This window comes from Phascolarctos cinereus, unplaced genomic scaffold (genome assembly GCF_003287225.1).
Source record: "Phascolarctos cinereus isolate Bilbo 61053 unplaced genomic scaffold, phaCin_HiC Scaffold_726;HRSCAF=1367, whole genome shotgun sequence".
NCBI classification, from domain to species: domain Eukaryota; kingdom Metazoa; phylum Chordata; class Mammalia; order Diprotodontia; family Phascolarctidae; genus Phascolarctos; species Phascolarctos cinereus.
In genome coordinates, this window is record NW_027556098.1 from 373,374,196 (window position 1) to 373,392,499 (window position 18,304).

Consider the following 18,304-nt stretch of genomic DNA (forward strand, 5'->3'; position numbering starts at 1 on the left):
TTGCCTTTAGAAGCAGACCCTGGGAAAGTCCCGGCAACCCGCTGGAAGAGCTGGTAGAAGGATCCAAGAGTTTATAAAGGCTATATTTGGGTTTTGCCTGCTGTTTTGATCAGCACCGCACCCTGGTCAGAGCAGGCTCTCCACAGAGACTCATGGAGGTCACTCAATCTCCCATCTCTGGTCCTTTCCATGCCTGAAAATCCCTCCCTGACCCTGCCTTTGGATTCCCAGGTTTCTTTCAAGATGCAACTCAGGTTTCTGCATGAGGCTTTTCCTGGTTCCACCCAGGGCCATTACATTCCCCCAAAGTTACTTCTTATCTGCCTTGTATGTGTTTTCTGTGTACCAGTATATGTGCAAGTTGTGTGTTCCTTGAAGGCAGAAATGATTTCCTATTTTGTCTTTTTATTCCCTACCCTGAGTACAATGCCTGGCAAATAATAGATATTTAATAAAGGTTTGTTGATTGATAAATTCGTGATTAAGTGAATCCCTACTTTGCAGAGGAGGAACGGATCCAGAGATTAAATACTTTCCTAGGGTCCCAGGACTAGTTAGGTGTCTGGTAGAAAGTGATTTGAGGGCTTGGAGTATCGTTTACCTTTCTTTGTCTCCTCTGAGCTTAGCACCACACCTGACACATAATAGGTGCTTAATAAATGTTCGTTGACTGCAAAGAGTGGCAGATTTGTTAGTCATCGAACAAGTATTTATTAAGTACTTACTGCATGCCAGGCACTGTGCCAAGCTCAGAGGATACAAAGAAGGGCAAACACTGTTCCTGCCCACAAAGAGTTTATAGTCTAACGGAGACAACATGAAAATGAGGTATATACAAGATATATGCTGAATAGATGGGAGATAATCCCTGACACTGGAAGGATCAAAAGATCTAAGGTGAAATATGAGCTGTCTCAAAGGAAGGCAGGGAAACTAACAGGCAGAGACTATGGAGAAAGCCTTTCAGGAGATGGAGGTGTGAGGTGTGGGTGGAATGTCCTCTGACCCGCCCGGCAGGCCAGAGAGACCCAGTGGCCTTGAGCTAATTCCACTGCAGACTCTCTGGGTTTCAATTTCCTTATCTGTAAACGGAGGGGTTGGTCCACGTGGGTTCTAAAGTCCCTTCCAGCACTAGATCAATGATTTCAGAGCATTAATTGTTTTGTTTATATCTTCTGTTCCCAGACGCTAACGCCATACCGGGGGGCATAGTGCTAAATTTGCTGAATTGAAGTGAATGTCAAGTTCAAATACAAGTTTGAACGGAATAGCAGTCTAGACGTGGAGCTGTCCAGACCCCTTCCAGTTCTAACATTGTTTGGGTTTCTTAGATTCTAGCTTCAGACCTCACGGTCTCTTTCAGGTAGTTCACTCACCTACCTCTGCCTCCTACCCTTGTCCCTAACTCTGGCCCCTGCCCCTTCACTTCCCCTAGAGGCCCAAAACAGAAATGCCTACTGACTTCAGACCATGGAGGGAGGTGGGGGGTGGGGTGGGAGAAGGAGTGGGGTTAGAAAAATTGGAAGGACTGCGAGATCCGCAGCGCAGTCCCAAGGCTTGTGGGACTGGAGCGTTCAGGGAGACCCATCCGCCTGCACTGCTCCAGTCCTACCGGTTAAGCACCTAGAGCCTAAATGACGACCTGACCGGGTAACTCTGCCACTACGCTCCCCCCGGCCCCCACCTTCGGAGGTTGGTTGCTCCTGGCCAGGCTACAGTTTGCTCAGTGGGCGGGAGAGAGTGGGTGAGGGGTGTTTTCTCAGTAAACACAGCAGGAATCCGGGTGACACACACATCCCTACCCGCTGCTCAGCTGTCTAGAAGCCCAGCTCCGAAAGGAAGTAAGGCGCATCTGGGGAAAGCTACTCCCTGACGGCCCCCTGCCCTGCCATGGCGGAGCGGCCCCGGCGGCGGCCGCGGCTCCGGGATCTGGGGAACCGCCTGGTCCGGGTCCTGGGGGGGCTGGGGGGCCTGAAGGACAGGAGGGGCAAAGAACCATCTCTTCCAGGAGAGTCCAGAGTCCCAGACAGGTGAGGGAGGCAGAGACTTGTCACTGGGGAAGGGCTTTGTGTTTAGATGGAGGATCCCACGCGTCGTGCGTGGGAGTTGGTCTCAGAAGAAGGGGTCTCAGGTTCTGGGATGGCTCAGTCCTGGGATTCAAGGGCGGTGGCTGCCGGTGGTGTGCAGAGAATGTTAGATAGAGCTAGAGGGACCTGAGCGCCTTAAGAATTAGACATAGAATTCAGATCATTAATTAATTAGGTCGTTGAAATTTAGAGCTGGTGGGGACCTTAGAACCATTTAAATTTAATTAAGAAATTTTATGATTATTCATCTCTAGGACTCAGCTAGGTTGTACAGTGGACAAAGCTCTAGGCCTGGGTTCAGGAAGACCTGAGTTCAAAAGTGATCTCAGACTCGTGTGACCCTTGGCAAGTCATTTTACCTTTGTCTGCCTCAATTTCTTTAACTGTAAAATGGAGGTAATAGCACCTACTTCCCAGGGTTCATGTGAGGTTCAAATGAGATAATATTTGTAAAACATTTACCATAGTGCCTGCACAAAGTAGGTGCTTAATAAATGCATTTGCCAACCCTCTACCACCCTGCCTCCCAAGGAGGCATGATTTTAAAAGACTGAAGTCTTAGACATTAAAGGTATAAGGGGCCTTAGAGATCATCTAGTGGCCTATATTCTAATTCAAGTCCCCCATTTTATAGATGGAAAAATTGAGGCCCACAGAAGGAAAGCAATTTACCCAGGGTCACATAGCCATAGGACAGTGAAAATAACAACAACAGCATTTATATAGAACCTAAAGGTTTGCAAAGCGATGTACATGTGTTAGCTCAGTTGATCCTCATAACAACCCTGGGAGGTGAGTGCTATTATTATTAGCTCCATTTCTACAGATGAGGAAACTGAGGCAGAAAAGATCTAGGGATCTGGAATTCGAAGTCCTGAATTCAAATCCTAATGTTCACCAAACTGTGACTTGGGCCTCAGTTTCCTCATCTGTAAAATGAGGAGTTGGACCAGAGGACTTCTGAGGTCCCTTCATGCTGTAAAATCTATGATTCTATCCCCATTCAGTTTTTGAATTCCTAAGCTTTAACGCTTTCCTCACTCATGCCCTAGGCTTGTGGGTGTGGTGGGAATTAGCATGGGTAGACTTCAGCTCTACCATCCCTAGGCCTTGGTCTCCTTTGTTACAGTCACTGGGCTGGAACTCTAGAGGTTATAGTAATGCCTTTGCCATTGATTCAGTGTATGATCCTGGGTAAGGCTTCACAAGGCAATGGAAACTCAACTCAGTTCATTTAATTAAACATTTATTAAGCACCTACTATATACTGGGTACCATGTTGAGTGGGGAAAGATAAAAAAAAGTCCCTGCTCTCTGAAGGAGTTTAAATTCTGTTGGGGTGGGGGCAGACACAACTTGGACACAAGTAAGTCAATAGGTGACAAATAAAGTCCTTTCCGGGTCTAAATCTACGACCTGGTAGGCCTCAGTTTCCCTAGCTGTAACATGAAAGAGGTTGGACTTGGCGATCTCTGAGGCCTCTTCCAGCTCCAACAGTCTGTGTATGAGTGTATATGGTACCCAACCTCTTGTAACTTGAATTCTTCATCCTCAAACTCTCCCGACTTGATGAAAAGCCCGGTACACAGACTGGGGGCGTAGAACATGCTTAGTCTCTGAATGTTTGTATGCAGTAACGGTTGCAATTTGCTTAGATCTTATCTCGGGCCCAGCTGTCTTCAGGCAGCCTCCTGGCCAGCTGTGTTTGCTCTAGGCCTGAGGCTGAAAGGAGAGGGGTGGGGGTGGGGGTGGGGATAAAGAGAAAGCCGGGAGGCCGGGATGGCTGGTCAGGATGTGCCGTTGCCCAAGGAGGAAGGACAGGGAGAGGGGTCAGAGGGTGACTGGGGACGAGCTGGACTGGGACCTTCAGGGATAGAATGTCAGCACTGTCCGGGACCCTGGACCATAGAACAATACTGCAGGGGTGGGGAATCCTAGAACACAGAAAACATTAGAGCATTAAATAGCCTAACATGCTGTGGAAGGTTGGCAGGAGGGGCGGGGTGAAGGGCACTGCCCTAGGTCTGGAGACATCCCCTCCCCCCCAGGGCTTCCAGTGCTGTTGTGGGTGAATGCAAATGGAAGATTTTTCCCATTTCCCTGGAAGCCTGAAGAATACCTGTCAGACACCTTTAACCCTACCGACAGAAGCCACACCCCACCTGCTTTGGCACAAAACATGTGCTGTCCCTCTCTCCACCTCCCGCCCCAATCTGGAAGCTCAGTCTCCTACCCCAAGCCACCTGAGAGAAGGCGGGGTCAGAGAGGAGTGAGTCAGGAGGAAGGGAGTTGGATGACAGGCTCTGCGTGTGTGTACCTGTCCCTGGGTCTGGACCGTGTTCCCATGAGGCCGTGGGAATGCAGGGCCCTGGGCGTCCTATGGGCCACGACGTGGCTCCTTCCCCATCCCAGGGTCCTCAGGGCCTGGTTAAGGCAGAAGCCATGGAGGAAGTGGGCATAAGGAAGGAGAGAGGGTGGGATTCTGTCTCTGGCCCTCTTCCTGTTCTTGTGTATCTGTCACTGCCTCCTCTCCTTGTCTTTATCCATTTGGGTCTATCTCTATTCCCTCTCTGTATCTCAGTTTCTAAATCTGTAAAATGAAGATGAACTACATGATCTATAAAGCTCCTTCTAGCTTTGACATTTTGTGTTCTCTTAGTTCCCTCCCAATTTTGGCATTCTATGTATTAAGTTCATTCGCAGCTAGGACATTCTTTGTTCTAAAATCATTTCCAGCTCCAACAATCTGTTATTCTCTCCATCTTTCTGTTCCTGTTGCAATCCCTGGCCAGATTTGAGTTCAGTGGGTCTGTAAAGGATGGAGCAGAGGTGGTGTGTGTGGGGGGGGGGGAGGGAACAGAAGAGTAGAGGCAGAATAGTCCCTTTTGTGATTCCAATAGCCCTGAGTCCTACCTTATAATTGGCCTTCCCTTGCCCACCCTTGGGTAGGAGTTATTATTCCTACTTAGATTCCAAAGCAGGGTCTCTTAACCTTTTTTTGTATCATGGGTCCCTTTCATAGCCTGATGGAACCTATGGATATCTCAGAATAAGGTTTTTAAATGCATAAAGTAAAATATGTAAGATTACAAAGAAAATCAATTATACTGAAATACAGTTATCAGAAATTTTTTTTAGGTTCATGGACCCCAGATTAAGCACCCTTGCATTAGGGGGCAGCTAGGTGGTGCAGTGGATAGAGCACCAGCCCTGGAGTCAGGAAGACCTGAGTTCAAATCCGGCCTCAGACCAAATACTTGACACTTGCTAGCTGTGTGACCCTGGGCAAGTCACTTAACCCCAACTGCCAAAAAAAAAAAGAACCCTTGCATTAAAGGAAGTGAGTGGAGGGGGGCAGAGCTGTAACTAGCATAGGGTGAACAGGGCCTTGCCCCAGGGGGCTTACACAGAGGGGCATGTACTTCCTTCCTCTTAGAGAGCACTACTGTCCCCCCCCACCCCCGACCTCTGATACGCTGTTTCCGATGGATACAATCCGATGGATACATCTAGTCCTGAGCTATCCCCCTAGGGTCTCTGGCCACAGCACCCCTCTTTGGGACTCTGTCCCCCCAGTTCCCAAGCAGGTGACAGTCTATACCCAATGTCTGAATGTTTTCTCTGCTGCCTCTGATACATCCTCCCATCCTCTGTGCCAACTGATTTGCCTCGGGTGAAAATATTCTTATGGGAGGGAGTTCAACCTTGAGGGATTTTGAATGGGTGAAGGGGGCAAGAGACACTGTTCACCCTTGTGTTCCCCTGGTATTCTCTTCCTAGGCCCTGGGGAGGTCAGAGCTGCCCAGACCTGGTTCAGAGCAGTAGCACCGGCCACCACAGCAAGGTAATGGGCATGATAGCAGGTGTTACAATAATAATAGGGCTCCTTAGCTGGGCTCTTTTGTGTCAGCAACTTCCTACTGGCGCTCTATGGTGCCATGGATTACCTCTCTAAGTTCCTACTTCCAGAGAACTTTGCTTGTTCCAAAATGCTTTCCTTACTGCACCCCTGCAAGGTAGAGAATGAAAGTTCTATTATCCCCACTTTTCAGAGATTGAACTAGAAAGGGAACGTTCCTTCTCAAGAGAACACATTGATTAATTCATCTCTTTGGAAGCTTGTTAGGTGGGGGGGGGGCACAGGGGAAACAGAGACTAAGGGCTGGGACCTCTAGCACCAAAGGTGGCCCAGGCTAAGTTTCCCATGGGAGCCACCTGCACGGGTTGGAGAAAAAGGAGGGCTTGAGTTTAAGGCTGCTCCCCCATATGCCTTCTGGGTCAATCAATCAATTGACAAGCATTTATTAAGCCACGACTACGTGCCAGGCACTGAGCTAGGTGCTGGAGACAGAGATACCCAAAATGAAACAATCCCTACCCTGGAGGAGCTTTCATCTAATCAGAATCCAATTCTTCCCTCAGTGCCTAAGTTCTGCCCTTTCCTTACAATTATCGCTGTCTACTCAGCAACTCTGCACAATCACCTCCACCTCAATTATAAAGACCTGCCAACCCACCAAACTTACACACATACACAGGTATGAATATATACATATACATGCACCCCTCCCCAGTCCCTGCAGGGCATCACCCAACGCTGCCCGCTTTGCCCACAAGGATGGAGGGCTTTATACTCCCTTCTGCCCCTTCCACCAAGCTGAGGGTTCCTCTAGAGCATCCCTTCCCCCAAACGGAGCACAGCTCTTTTTAGTGCCCTGCACTGGCCTGAGGTGAGCTCTCCCCTCCCATCCTGACTGAGAGTCCTCGTATCATCTCTGACCCTGACTTCCTGTGTGACCTTTGGCAAGTAGGTAATTTCTTCGGACTCTAGTTCCCCAAAGCAAGCCTACTCCCTACCTGGAAAGGGCTGTCATAAGGACTGTGCCTGACTGGCACAGCACTGGCACCTCCTGCCCCCTAACAACAGCAACAAACAGCAGGCAGTGGCTGTGGGCGGGGACGCCTGGGAAGAGGAACAGAGTCCAGGCCCTGCCTGTGGGGAAGGTGGGGCTATGCCTCATTAGTGGACAGGGCCAAGTCGGTCAGGACCCAGTCACTGCCTCTTGGCTCAAGGTCTAGGCCCCTCGGCCAGGGGGGGCATCCTCTGCCAAGGTTGTCTACCCAAGGGTCCTCTCCTTGCTTGGGTAGCTCTAAGGCCCAGGACCTGTGCCAACCAGGAGGCAAGGGAGATCCTAAGATCTCAAAGGATTTAGAACACCGTCTCATTTTGTGAGGGTATTGGCGAGGGTGGGGAAACTAAAGCTCAGAAAGGGAAATGATTGTCCCTGGGTCACACAGCCACATGAGTGGGAGAGCTCAGGTTTGAACCGAGGTGTTTTGACTCCAAATTGAGTATTCCTTCCATTACTGTCATTACAGGAGTAGTGGGAGGGAGCTAGTAGGGAAATGTGTCCACCCAGCCTCCCTGACCCCCATATATCACTGCAGAGGGAGGTGGTCCAGCTGGCCTTGACCCTGGCTCCTAGCGCTGCCCTCGGGGACCAAGCAGGAGCAATTGTCATCTCTCTTCTAAATGACTGTCCTTCATATATTCCAGGCAGCAATCATGTTCCCTCTCAAGGTTTCTCTTATCCAGACTAATCATTCCCAGGTCTTTCAACCGAGCCTCAGATGGCAGAGCCTCACAGTCCTTCAGCATCTTCTCGGGATGAGGTCAGGCTTATCAAAAGCCTTCCTCAAATGTCTCCTAGAACCCTTTGTGTTCCGACCTGGGCTGGGAGGACAAGGGATCAAGGCTGAAGGTGCTAGCCCCTGGTGCCCATGAGGTGTCACAGCCTGTGATTATTGTGTGCCCAGGTAGGTGTCCGGAGCAGCTCGGAATGGGACCTACAGAACTGGGGCCTGGGCCGATGGCCCCGGAGAAGGATCCTGGGAACGTCCTCGCATTCCCTAGGGCGACTGCAGAGACCAGCAGTGGGCAGTGCCTCGGACCTCGCCAGTTGTGCTCCTACCCACTCTATGGGCTCAGGGCTTGCAGGAACCTCAGGATCTCTCTCCCTGGTACAATCCCAAGAGGGTGAGACATCTGTATCTGGTTTCTTCAGACAGCCCTTGACCCGCTATGGGGTAGATGGACAGGGCAGGGGGCCCTTTGATGGGGCTCCTTCGAGGACTAGGACTGCAGCTGGTGAGGGCCTCCTGGAGGAGGCAGACCCTAGCCCGAGGAAGGAGGTAGCAGGCCCCTGTGCCCAGAATGGCACCACTGACGCCTCCAACGCCCCACAGCCCCAAATTCCATGAGGTCTGAGCCCACCCGCCCAGTTCCCTGTCTCCCTTCTCAGCAAGCAAAGGATGACAGCTCTCATGATCACTCAATAGAGACCCCTGCATTTGGGGAGCCAGAGCCGCCCCGTGAGGGCCCGTTGCCAGCCAGGACCACCTGCTACCTTGTCACCATCACCCTGCAGGGGAAGAGAGAGGTGACTCCCGGGGAGGAGGGAGGGGAGCCAGAGCTAGTACCGTCAGTGCCGTGGGAGCTGAAACCAGCCCGACCAGCTCCTTGCCCAGGCGGCCCTGAAGAATTCCAGGGCTGCCGGGCGAGGGCGCAGGCCCCTCCCCAGGAGCCACGCCCCATCACGGGGTGTCCCGACTCCAGGCCCTGGGAACCCCAGTTGAAAGAGGACCGGTGCCCAGGGAGAGCAGGCAAGGCTGCTGGGAGCCAGGCCACCGAGACACCTGGATCTCTGGACAGAAGGTGAGCAGTGGAGGGCTCTGTTTGGAGACAGAGACACACATTTGGTTTTCTTTGACTCCATTCTCTGAGCCCTGCCTTTTCCTCCAAACTAGAGATTCATTCATTCTTCTCCTCTAGCTCTGAGTTTTGTCCTTCCCCAGCCTGGGAATTGAACATACTCCTTTCTCTTCTCCCTTCCTGCTACCCCATCTATGCCATCTTTCCTTCCAGTCGACTAGAGACCAGTCCCTGTCTATGTGGCTGGCCAGGGCAGTGGCCAGTATCAGAAGGGAGTCACCCCATCCCCACCCTCTGAAGGGATCGGGCACGCAAATCCTGGCCTGGGAACCTGCTTCTATCTAGTCTTATTTCGGATGCCAAGGTGCTGGGTGTCCTGGGGCAAGTTGTTCACCCTTTCTGGGCCTCAAGCTGTCAAGTGGATTAGGTGCTGGGTTTGTAAGGAGGTAGCAGGAAGATGCTTTGAAGTCCTGGGAGGCCTGAGCTGTCAGAGCCCAGGTTCACATGAGTGAAGTTAGAAAGGTTCTTAGTTGTCACTGAGCCCTACTCCTTTGATTTATAGAATGACAGGGGGGCTCTTCATCACAACAAGAATTATATTAAATTATATTATATATATATAATATATAATACATTATATTAAATTATATTATTAAAGTTAACTATTGATGCTCTGGGCTAATGGAGGCAGACAGCGGCACCCAGGGCCCCTGAACTGAAGGAAGTGGGCAGCACTGGAGGGAGAAAAAGGAGGGGAGCCTTGGGATTTTCTTTGGCCAAGAGGAATCCAGCCTAGGACTCCACAGTGGGAAACCCACCAAGGAAGATCGTATGACTGCAAAAAATAAGTGGAGAGCTTCAAAATATTGATTCTGGTGAATCTTTGGATTCTGAGTTTTCCCGTCATGCCTGTCTTCACCAGAGACCTCAGGAACCATGGTTTCTCTGATTCCTGTTCCCATAGAGATCTCAGGTCATCTGAGAAAATAGATGAATGAATGAATGAAAAAAGAATTAACCATTTACTAGGTACCAACCACTAGGAATACCAACGCGAAAGTGAGATAGCCCCTGCCCTCAAGGAACTTATATTCTAACAGGGGGAAGACAATGTATGTAAGTTTTGTATTTGTTTCAAGAGGGAATAGGGAGCCACTGGAGGTTATTGAGTAGGAGACATGAGATCGTCAGACCTGCACTTTAGGAAAATCACTTTGCCTGCTACCTGGTGGAGGAAGGGAGTTTTTGCCTGAGACGCAGCACAGCTAATGGCTAGCATCCTGGTCATGGAGTCAGGAGAGCTGACTGTAAATCCTACCTCAGATGTTTGCTAGCTGTAGAACCATCGGAATGTCACTATACCTCTCTAGACCTTAGTTCCTTCATCTGTAAAATGGGTATAATAATAGTTGGAGCATCTACTTTTCAGAGTTTGGGAGAAGTTTGAATTTTAATTTTTATTATTTGTCTTGTCCATTTTCACCCCAGGCTAGGAAACTTTCAAACATTCACTCTCTCTTGTCCCCACATTTCCCCTTTGACTCCAGAGAAGAGTATGCGAGGCTCTAAAAGACTTCCAGTCGAGGGGATTCTAAGAAGTTCCGGGTCTGAAACCTGGCCTTGACTCTTCCTACCTTCCCACCCACCTCACGTTTCTGGGCCTCAGGTTCCTTATCTGTTAAATGATGCGGTTGGAGTTGAAGGTTTCTAAGGTCCCTTGCAGCTTAGGATCTTTGATCCTGAGTGCTAGGTGATACCAAACCGATACTCTTTCCTCTCACTCCTGATTGTGAGGACAGTGGGTGTGTTTATTGTTATGAAAAGTGCAGAAATTATTTAATCATTATATTCATAATAAGTAAGCACTCTTATCTATATAGCACCTTAAGGTGTACAAAAGACTTTCACATCTCGTTTTGCAGATGGGAAAACTGAGGCTAAGACAAATATTTTGTTAATGCTCTGGTAGGGGAAAAAAACAAACAACAGAACACTGGACTGGTAACCAGAAGAGACTGAATTCTGCAGATAACTTGCTGTATGACTATATAAGCTTCTTTATCACTTTCCATCTCTAAGCCTCAGTTTCTCCATCTGTAAAATGAAGATAGTAATACTTGTATCATCCATCTCACAGGGGCTATTGGAAAAATAAAATGGCAGACTGCATAGAGATTTAGAGTTAGACAAAATTTTAAAGTCAATTAGTCCAATCTCTTCCCTTTTTTAAGGAGCTGATCTCCAGAGAGGTCCTGACTTACTCAAGGTCATACAGATAGTAATCAATCGGTAAGCACTTAATGATATGCCAGGTGCTCTTCGAGGTGCTAGGGATACAAGGATAGAGATGAAACAATTCTTGCCCTCAAGATGCTTGCATTCTATTGGGGAAAGCAAAATACGCATGGCATGCCTACAGTATATATGTATACCATATATGATATATACATGTATACCACAAACAGCATATACATGTATATGTTATATACAAAGTAAAGACATGGTAATTTCTTGGGGAGGCGTTGGTGACCGGTGGAAGACGGAGAATAAGAAAGGATGAATATAGGTTGAACATGACCAAGACTTGGAAACAATCTGGGATTCTAAGAGGTGGGGGCAAGGAAAGAGCACATTCCAGGCTCGGGGAGCAGCCTACAGAAAGTCACAGAGATGGGACCAGAAGAACTAAGTGTAAAGTAGAGCAAGAAAGCTCATTGGACTGGACCATAGAGGGCATGAAGAGGATTAATATGTAATAAGCCTGGGAAGGTAGATTGGAGCCAGATTGCGAGGGCCTTTACATGCCAAACAGAGGTTTTGTATTTGCTTCCAGAGGGAATAGGGGGCCTCTGGAGGTTATTGGGTAGGAGAGGTGAGATCGTCAGACCCACATTTTAGGAAAATCACTGCCTGCTGCATGGAAAGTAAAGTGGAGTGGGGAGAGAGGAGGCAAGGAGCTCAATGAGGAGGCTGTCGCAATAGTCTGGGTGAGAGGTGAGGAGAGCATTAACCAGGGCAGTGACTGAGTGAGTGGAGAGAAGGAGAGGGTTGTGAGATGTTGTGAGTTTTCAGGCAGAGTCAACAAGACTTGAAAGTGACCTGAATAAGTTGTTGTTGTTGTTTTTGATCCTAAGAGGACTAATGATAGCACGAGGGCCATGTCTTGACTTGCACTTGCACATGAATTGGATTTAATCCAGGCAGAGCTGAGCAAAGTTGTCACCTTCACTCTCTCCTCCAGTGCCTTGCCCCTGGACTTCGATCCACTGGGATATGGGAAATGAAGGAGAATGTGGATTGAGGATGACGTTAAAGCTAGGAGCCAGCGGTGACTAGAAGGATGGTGGTGTTCTCGACAGTAGTGGCAGAACAGGGATTTGAACCCGGGTCCCCTAGGCTTGGAGTCAGAGGACTTGGAGTTGAATCCTGGCTTTTCTACTAACTGTATAAATCACCATGGGCAGGTTCCTTAACCTCTTGACCTCAGTCCTTCATTTATAAAATGAAGGGATTGGATGACCTCTACATCAATATCTATTTATAGTATATTCTATTTATATTATATAGTATAATCTATTTATATTATACATCCCTTATTTGATCATTTTAAAGGCCTTATGAAATGGGTAGAGCAAGTATTTTCACATCCTCATTTTATAAATGGAGAAAATGGGGTCCAGAGAAGTAGTTTGTCTAAGGTCATACATCAAGTTATTGGTTGACTTCGGACTGCAACCCTGATGCTCTGATTACCACTCCAATGGTTCTTTTGCTCTCTGAACCCCCATTTCTCCAGCTGCTAAATGAACTGGTTAGTTTGATGGTATCTAAGCCTTCTTCTAGATCTAATATTCTATATTCTGAGGCCCTTCCTAGATCTTAACATTTTATGTTTTAAGATCCCTTCCAGATCTAATATTCTATGAATTAACTTTCCCTCATCTAACAGAACAGAGGCAGGTGTTGGAGAAAATTCTGAAGGTAGACCCAATGGACCACTGAAGAGATTAAAATGTCCTTGTCTCCTGAGGCATTTGATATTCTAGGGTGCCTCCCATCTCTGACATTCTACAAATGTTTTTTAAATGAATGCTTTCGATTCCTAGAAATGTCCTGCTCTTTCTCTATTTCCTCTCCTTTTCCTGTGTCCACTCCCAATCCCAGTTCCCCATAGCAGATGGTGGTTGCTAGACTTATGGATGACCTTGAGTAGACCCCAGGTAAGGCTGCTTCTCAAATCATCTGGGACTCAGCTTTGGATAAGGAGAGTGAAGGGTCAGAGAGAAGGGAGGAAAGGTCAAAATAAGGAAGAAGCTGGGGTGAGGCTGTGGGTGGCCCCTACCCAGTCCTCTCCCTATCTATTTTTGGCCCCAGGTACATAATGATAGACTCTATGGATTCCCAGCTGGAATCTGCTGCCCCCCACACTTTTATGCCCCCACTCTGACAACTGCCCTGTGAAAGCCCTTGAGGCCAGGGGTGGAAGGCATTGGAGAAAGGAGAGGTGTGTGGTTGGGGGGGGGGGATGACAAGGACAGATGGGTTTCGGTTGGATCCATGGTAGTGAATGGGTGTGTAAGTGCGGGTGTGCGTGGAGACTGGTTTGGCCCAGTTTTGGGGGTGACTCACAGGTGAGTTGAGGGTTTTGTTTGACTTGTTGGATTAGGCATCGCTTCCCCACCCCCATCCACTTCCCAGTCCCACAGGCCATGTTTTGAGGGTACAGGTTATCTTGTCCATCCTTCTTGCCTCCCCCTCCCCCATATACCCCTAAGGATCCAACCCATGGTTAAAGTGAGAGTGGGTGAGATTCTGAGATACCTTCTTGCCTCCTGCTCATGAAAGAGATTTAGACAGTTGGAGCTCTCTCGCTCTCTCTCTCTCTCTCTCTCTCTCTCTCTCTCTCTCTCTCTCTCAAGCTGAGTCCCATTCCCTCACCAAGTCTTCCACTACCTTCATTGAATCCTGCCCCCCAGCCTGAGCCCCCTTTCCTTTCCCCTTCATGTCTCCCATCCAATGTACTGATGGTAGAAAGCTCAATCCAGGAGAAGAGCTCATGCAGCATGTCAGCCCTCAACTGGCCTCTTTTTCTGACGTATGGTCTTCCAAGGTCATAAGAGCCTTTCCTCCTGACACACCTTCTTTCTCTTTGCCTCTGGGGCATTCGACCTTCTCCTGGACTGAGTGATCTACTGTTAGTGCACGAGATGGGAGAGGTGAAGGGGGTTCAGGGTAGGGGGCAGGGTTCAATAAGAGTAATGGGAGACTTGGTGAGGGAATGGGACTCCGGAAAGGCCCATTAAGGGGATGGAGCTCAGTGAGGGGATGGAGCCTGAGTGAATCAGTTCAGTGAACTTGGATTAAAGCTCACTGAGGAGATGGAAGGCTCAGTAAAAAGGATGCAAATTTTTCTTGGGGATCAAGGAGTTCAGCTGTACCCCATGCTTATGGATTACTGGGCCAGGCTCAGATGGTCCCCTTTTTCTCTCCACCCACTTCTTTGAAGGCCAGCTTATTGCCAAATAGATAGAAGTGTCAGGCTTGGGGCTGGGCCTGTATCCCCTTTTTATCCCCCCCACCCCCCAACCCTGGCATCTAGTCTGACAGGTCCTGAGTCTGAGAGTGGCTTTCCACAGCTTCTTCTCTGCCCTAGCCCCTTTCATCTCAGCCCCTCATAAAATACTGACTCATATCTGGGGACTGCCAAAGCCAGGCTGAAGTCCCAAGGCCCCTGGCCAGCTCTGGAGGGAGGGGGTGGAAGGGTAAGATTCTGGGGATGGGAAGAGGATATCCCTGGGATAGATCTGAGAGATTTGAGGGGAAGATGGCTGCAGGAATGATTGAATGAGTGAATGAAAGGCAGGCAGAGAAGGAAGAGATCAGAATGAGATCCAAAGAGGCAAGAAGACCTAGTCAAGTCACTTCTGCCTGACTTGGGCCAGGGAGGGTGGACAAGATGATCTCTCAAAGCCCTTAGGAACTGGCTTGAGAGGGGTCCCTGAATCGTGTTTCTTGCCTTCTCAATGGGTGGGGGAGGGGTGGAAGGTGGGAGAGAATTTGGAATTGAAAATAATTTTGTTTTTTAATTAGAAAAAAGAGGATCCCTTAAGGCAGGGAAATAAAATTACCTCCCTGGGACAGATCCACCCTGAGTTAAGCAAACCCAATGTACAGAAATCTAGATTTAGGGAAGAGATAACCAGGAGTAGTGGATAGGCAATGGGCCTGGGAGTCAGGAAGCCTGCGGTTTGACTCCCAACTCTGACCTACTGGCCTTGTGATGCCCCATGAGTCACTTATCCCAGAAGATTAGAAGTTACAGAACAGTTGCTGATTTGCATGAATTTGCAAAACAGTTTTCCTAAAGAAAGCAGGAGTTTCCTCAGTGAACTCAAAAGGTCACTCTGGACAATCCTGTTGATCTCCGCAATCGATCTGGACAATGATGAAATTAGGGAGAGAATTCTTTAATTCACTTCAATATCCTCTTTGTCTATGGAACCTTTAAGATAGGTCTTGTTTTTATTATGTTTGTTGTTCAGTTATATCAGTCGTGTCCAACTCTTTGTGACTCCATTTAGGATTTTGTTGGCAAAGATATTGGAGTGGTTTTCTATTTCATCTTCCGGCTCATTTTACAGATGAAGAAACTGAGGCAAACAGGGTTAAGTGATTTGCCCAGGGTCACACACACAGCTAAGAAGTGTCTGAGGCTGAATTTGAACTCAGGTCTTCCTGACTCCAGGTGCAGAGCTCCACCCACTGTGCCCCCTACCTGCCCTTGGTTTAATCAAAGCTAGTTTTAATGTTTGCAAAGCATTTTATAAATATTATCTTGTTTTATCTTTATAATAACCCTGGGAGGTAGGAGCTATTATAATACTCACTTTATGGGCAGGTTAAGTGACTTGTCCAGGGCCATATAACTAGTAAGTGTCTGAGACAGGATTTCAACTCAGGTTTTCCTGACTTTAGCTGTAGCCCTCTATCCTTTTTTACCATCTAGCTATCTACTTTATAGGGAGGCAATGGTGTGTGGTGGCAAGAGTATTGGTTCAAAATCAAAGGCCCTGGGTTCAAATCCCATTTGTGCTATTTGCTTCTTATATGACCCTAGACAAATGACCTCACCTCTCTGGCCTAGTTAAGGGTCAGGCAAGATGGTGTCTGAAGTCACTCCTAGCTCTAGCTTGATTCAATTATGTTTCTTTAGAAACTGAGTCATTGTGTTAAGGCCAAGCTCTCAAAGTAGAATAGTACTAACAATAATAATTCACATTTATTAAACTCCTTCTCATTTGGTCTGGAAGGAGGTTAAACCTTCTTAAATCTTCTTAAACCCAGAAAGGAGGTTAAAATTGGTATTATTATCCCCATTTTCCAGATGAGGAAACTAAGGCTCTGAAACATCAATTAATGCAGAGTTGCCCAGTGAGTCAATGGCACAGTTTGTTAGTGGGTTGAGAATGTTTTTCTCTTACTGTGTGGGAGGCAGTGTACCAGGCCAAAGATAGTCCCTGCCCTCAAGGAGCTCACATTCCATTTAAAGGAGGGGATCTTAAATTGGATTTCTTGAGTTGGTGGTTTTGTTTTTGATAACTATATCTTAGTAGAACTGGTTTCTTTTATAACCTTATGGATTTTAATTTATTCATTAAAAACCTTATTGTGAGAAGGGGTCCAGAGACTTCATCAGACACTACCCAAGAGGTCTAGGACCCCAAAAAAGGTTGAGAACCCTGGATTTAGAGAGACCACAAGCATTCTGTTCTCCATTTTATAGATAAGAAAATAGGGACCCAGAGAGGAGAGGGGTCAAGTCACACAAATAGTTAATAATAATAATAATAATATTAATAATGATAGCTGGCATTTACATAACGTTTTAGGGTTTTTGAAGTGTCTTCACATGCCTTGTACCATTTGAATCCTACAACAATCCTTGAATGCAGATCCCATGGGAATTATTTCCGTTTTACAAATCAGGAAACGGATTGGGAGGATAAGTGACTGGTCTACTGTCGCATAGCCAGTGAGTGACAGAGCTGGGATCTGAACTCAATTCTCCTGATTCCAGGTCCAGTACTTTCTACTATGCTAGAATAGGTATAGCGTGGATATGTGCGTGCCAAGAGAGGGTCACCTGAAGGGGAAAACGTGTATGTCTGTATATGGGAATCTGCATGTGTTTACTAACTTATTCTTCCTTTTCTGTTGGTTAACCCCAGCCAGGACTTCTTCCCTGTTGGCCCTTGGGGGCTTCAGACACTCCCTAGCCGTGTGACCCTGGGCAAGTTGCTCGACCTGTGTGTGCCTCAGTTTCCTCAGCTGTAAAATGGAGATCATAGCAGCACCTATCTTGCAGGGCTGTTTCAAGGATCAAATGAGATAGTATTTGTAAAGTGCACTTAGCGCAGTGCCTGGCACATAATAATAATATATAAATGCTTATTCCCTTCCTCCACTCCCTTCCCCTTCAGCCTGGCTTTGGCTTCCTCCCATCTCAAGTCTGTATCTCTCATCCCTGTGCTTTCTACACCCAAGCACTAATCTCCCTCTGCGCTAGGCCCGCTGGTCTCTTAATTTTACCAATTCATCCACAGTCCTCCCGCCCATATGGATTCTATTTCTGTCCATCTTTCAAGGTCATATTCAACATTCACCACCCCCAGGAAGCCCTTTCTAATTGAGAACACTTTCTGAACATCACTCTCACTTGCTAATATGCCTCCACTATGGCATACAGTCGTCTTGATCTGTATCTTGCCACTGGACCCAGATGGCTCCAGAGGAGCTGGTGACTTTTCATAGACCTGCCTCACTGTAACCTAATTCACTTGCAAGTCATGACATTATCTTCCCTGTGTCATGGTCCTCTTCCAGAGTGAAGGACAAACAATAACTTTTTTAGCAGAGCACCGTTAAGAAAAACAAATTGAGCCAGTGACTGTGTCTGATGGAGTAGGCCTCATCTCTTACCTATAGCTTCTTGCCCCTCTCTGGAGGTTGTTATGAGTCCTTTGAAGTCAAGACTGTGCATTGCCTTGGATCTGAGCTCTGATACTTCAGGGGCATTTGATGTTATTTACGTTCTTCTTCTTTTTTTTTTTGGTAAGGCAGTTGAGGTCACACAACTAGTAAGTGTCAAATGTCAAATGGATTTGAACTCAGGTCCTCTCCAGCACCACTGCGCCATCTAGCCGCCCGTTATTTACGTTCTAACAATATTGTGGCGATGGCGTATATTGCTCTCTTGTGTCTGCTTTCGTTGCCTCAGCACTGATGTAGATGTCCAGCTCCTCTAATTCTTCATACTTACTGTTTCTTATGATGTACAGTCCATTGCATTCATATGCCAGTTTGTTTAACCAGTTCCTGATCGATGGGCACCTACTTTGTTTCCAATCTTTTGCTACCATGAAAAGTATCACTATAAGTATTTTGATGGATAAATAGTCAGACAGACAGAGATAGAAAGATGGACAGATGGATAGGTAGGTAGACA

At 47.6% G+C, this 18,304-nt stretch overlaps 1 protein-coding gene across 1 annotated transcript in view; it reads left to right on the plus strand.

Annotated features, from left to right (window-relative positions):
• Positions 1 to 1,816: 1,816 nt before the first annotated feature.
• Positions 1,817 to 18,304, plus strand: part of CRYBG2 (crystallin beta-gamma domain containing 2) — a 38,034-nt gene continuing 21,546 nt past the window's right edge. Inside the window, 4 exon segments of the mRNA XM_078145567.1 lie at positions 1,817 to 2,030; positions 5,868 to 5,931; positions 7,905 to 8,313; positions 8,316 to 8,802. Coding sequence (XP_078001693.1) covers positions 1,891 to 2,030; positions 5,868 to 5,931; positions 7,905 to 8,313; positions 8,316 to 8,802 — 1,100 coding nt within the window. The 5' untranslated portion in view covers positions 1,817 to 1,890.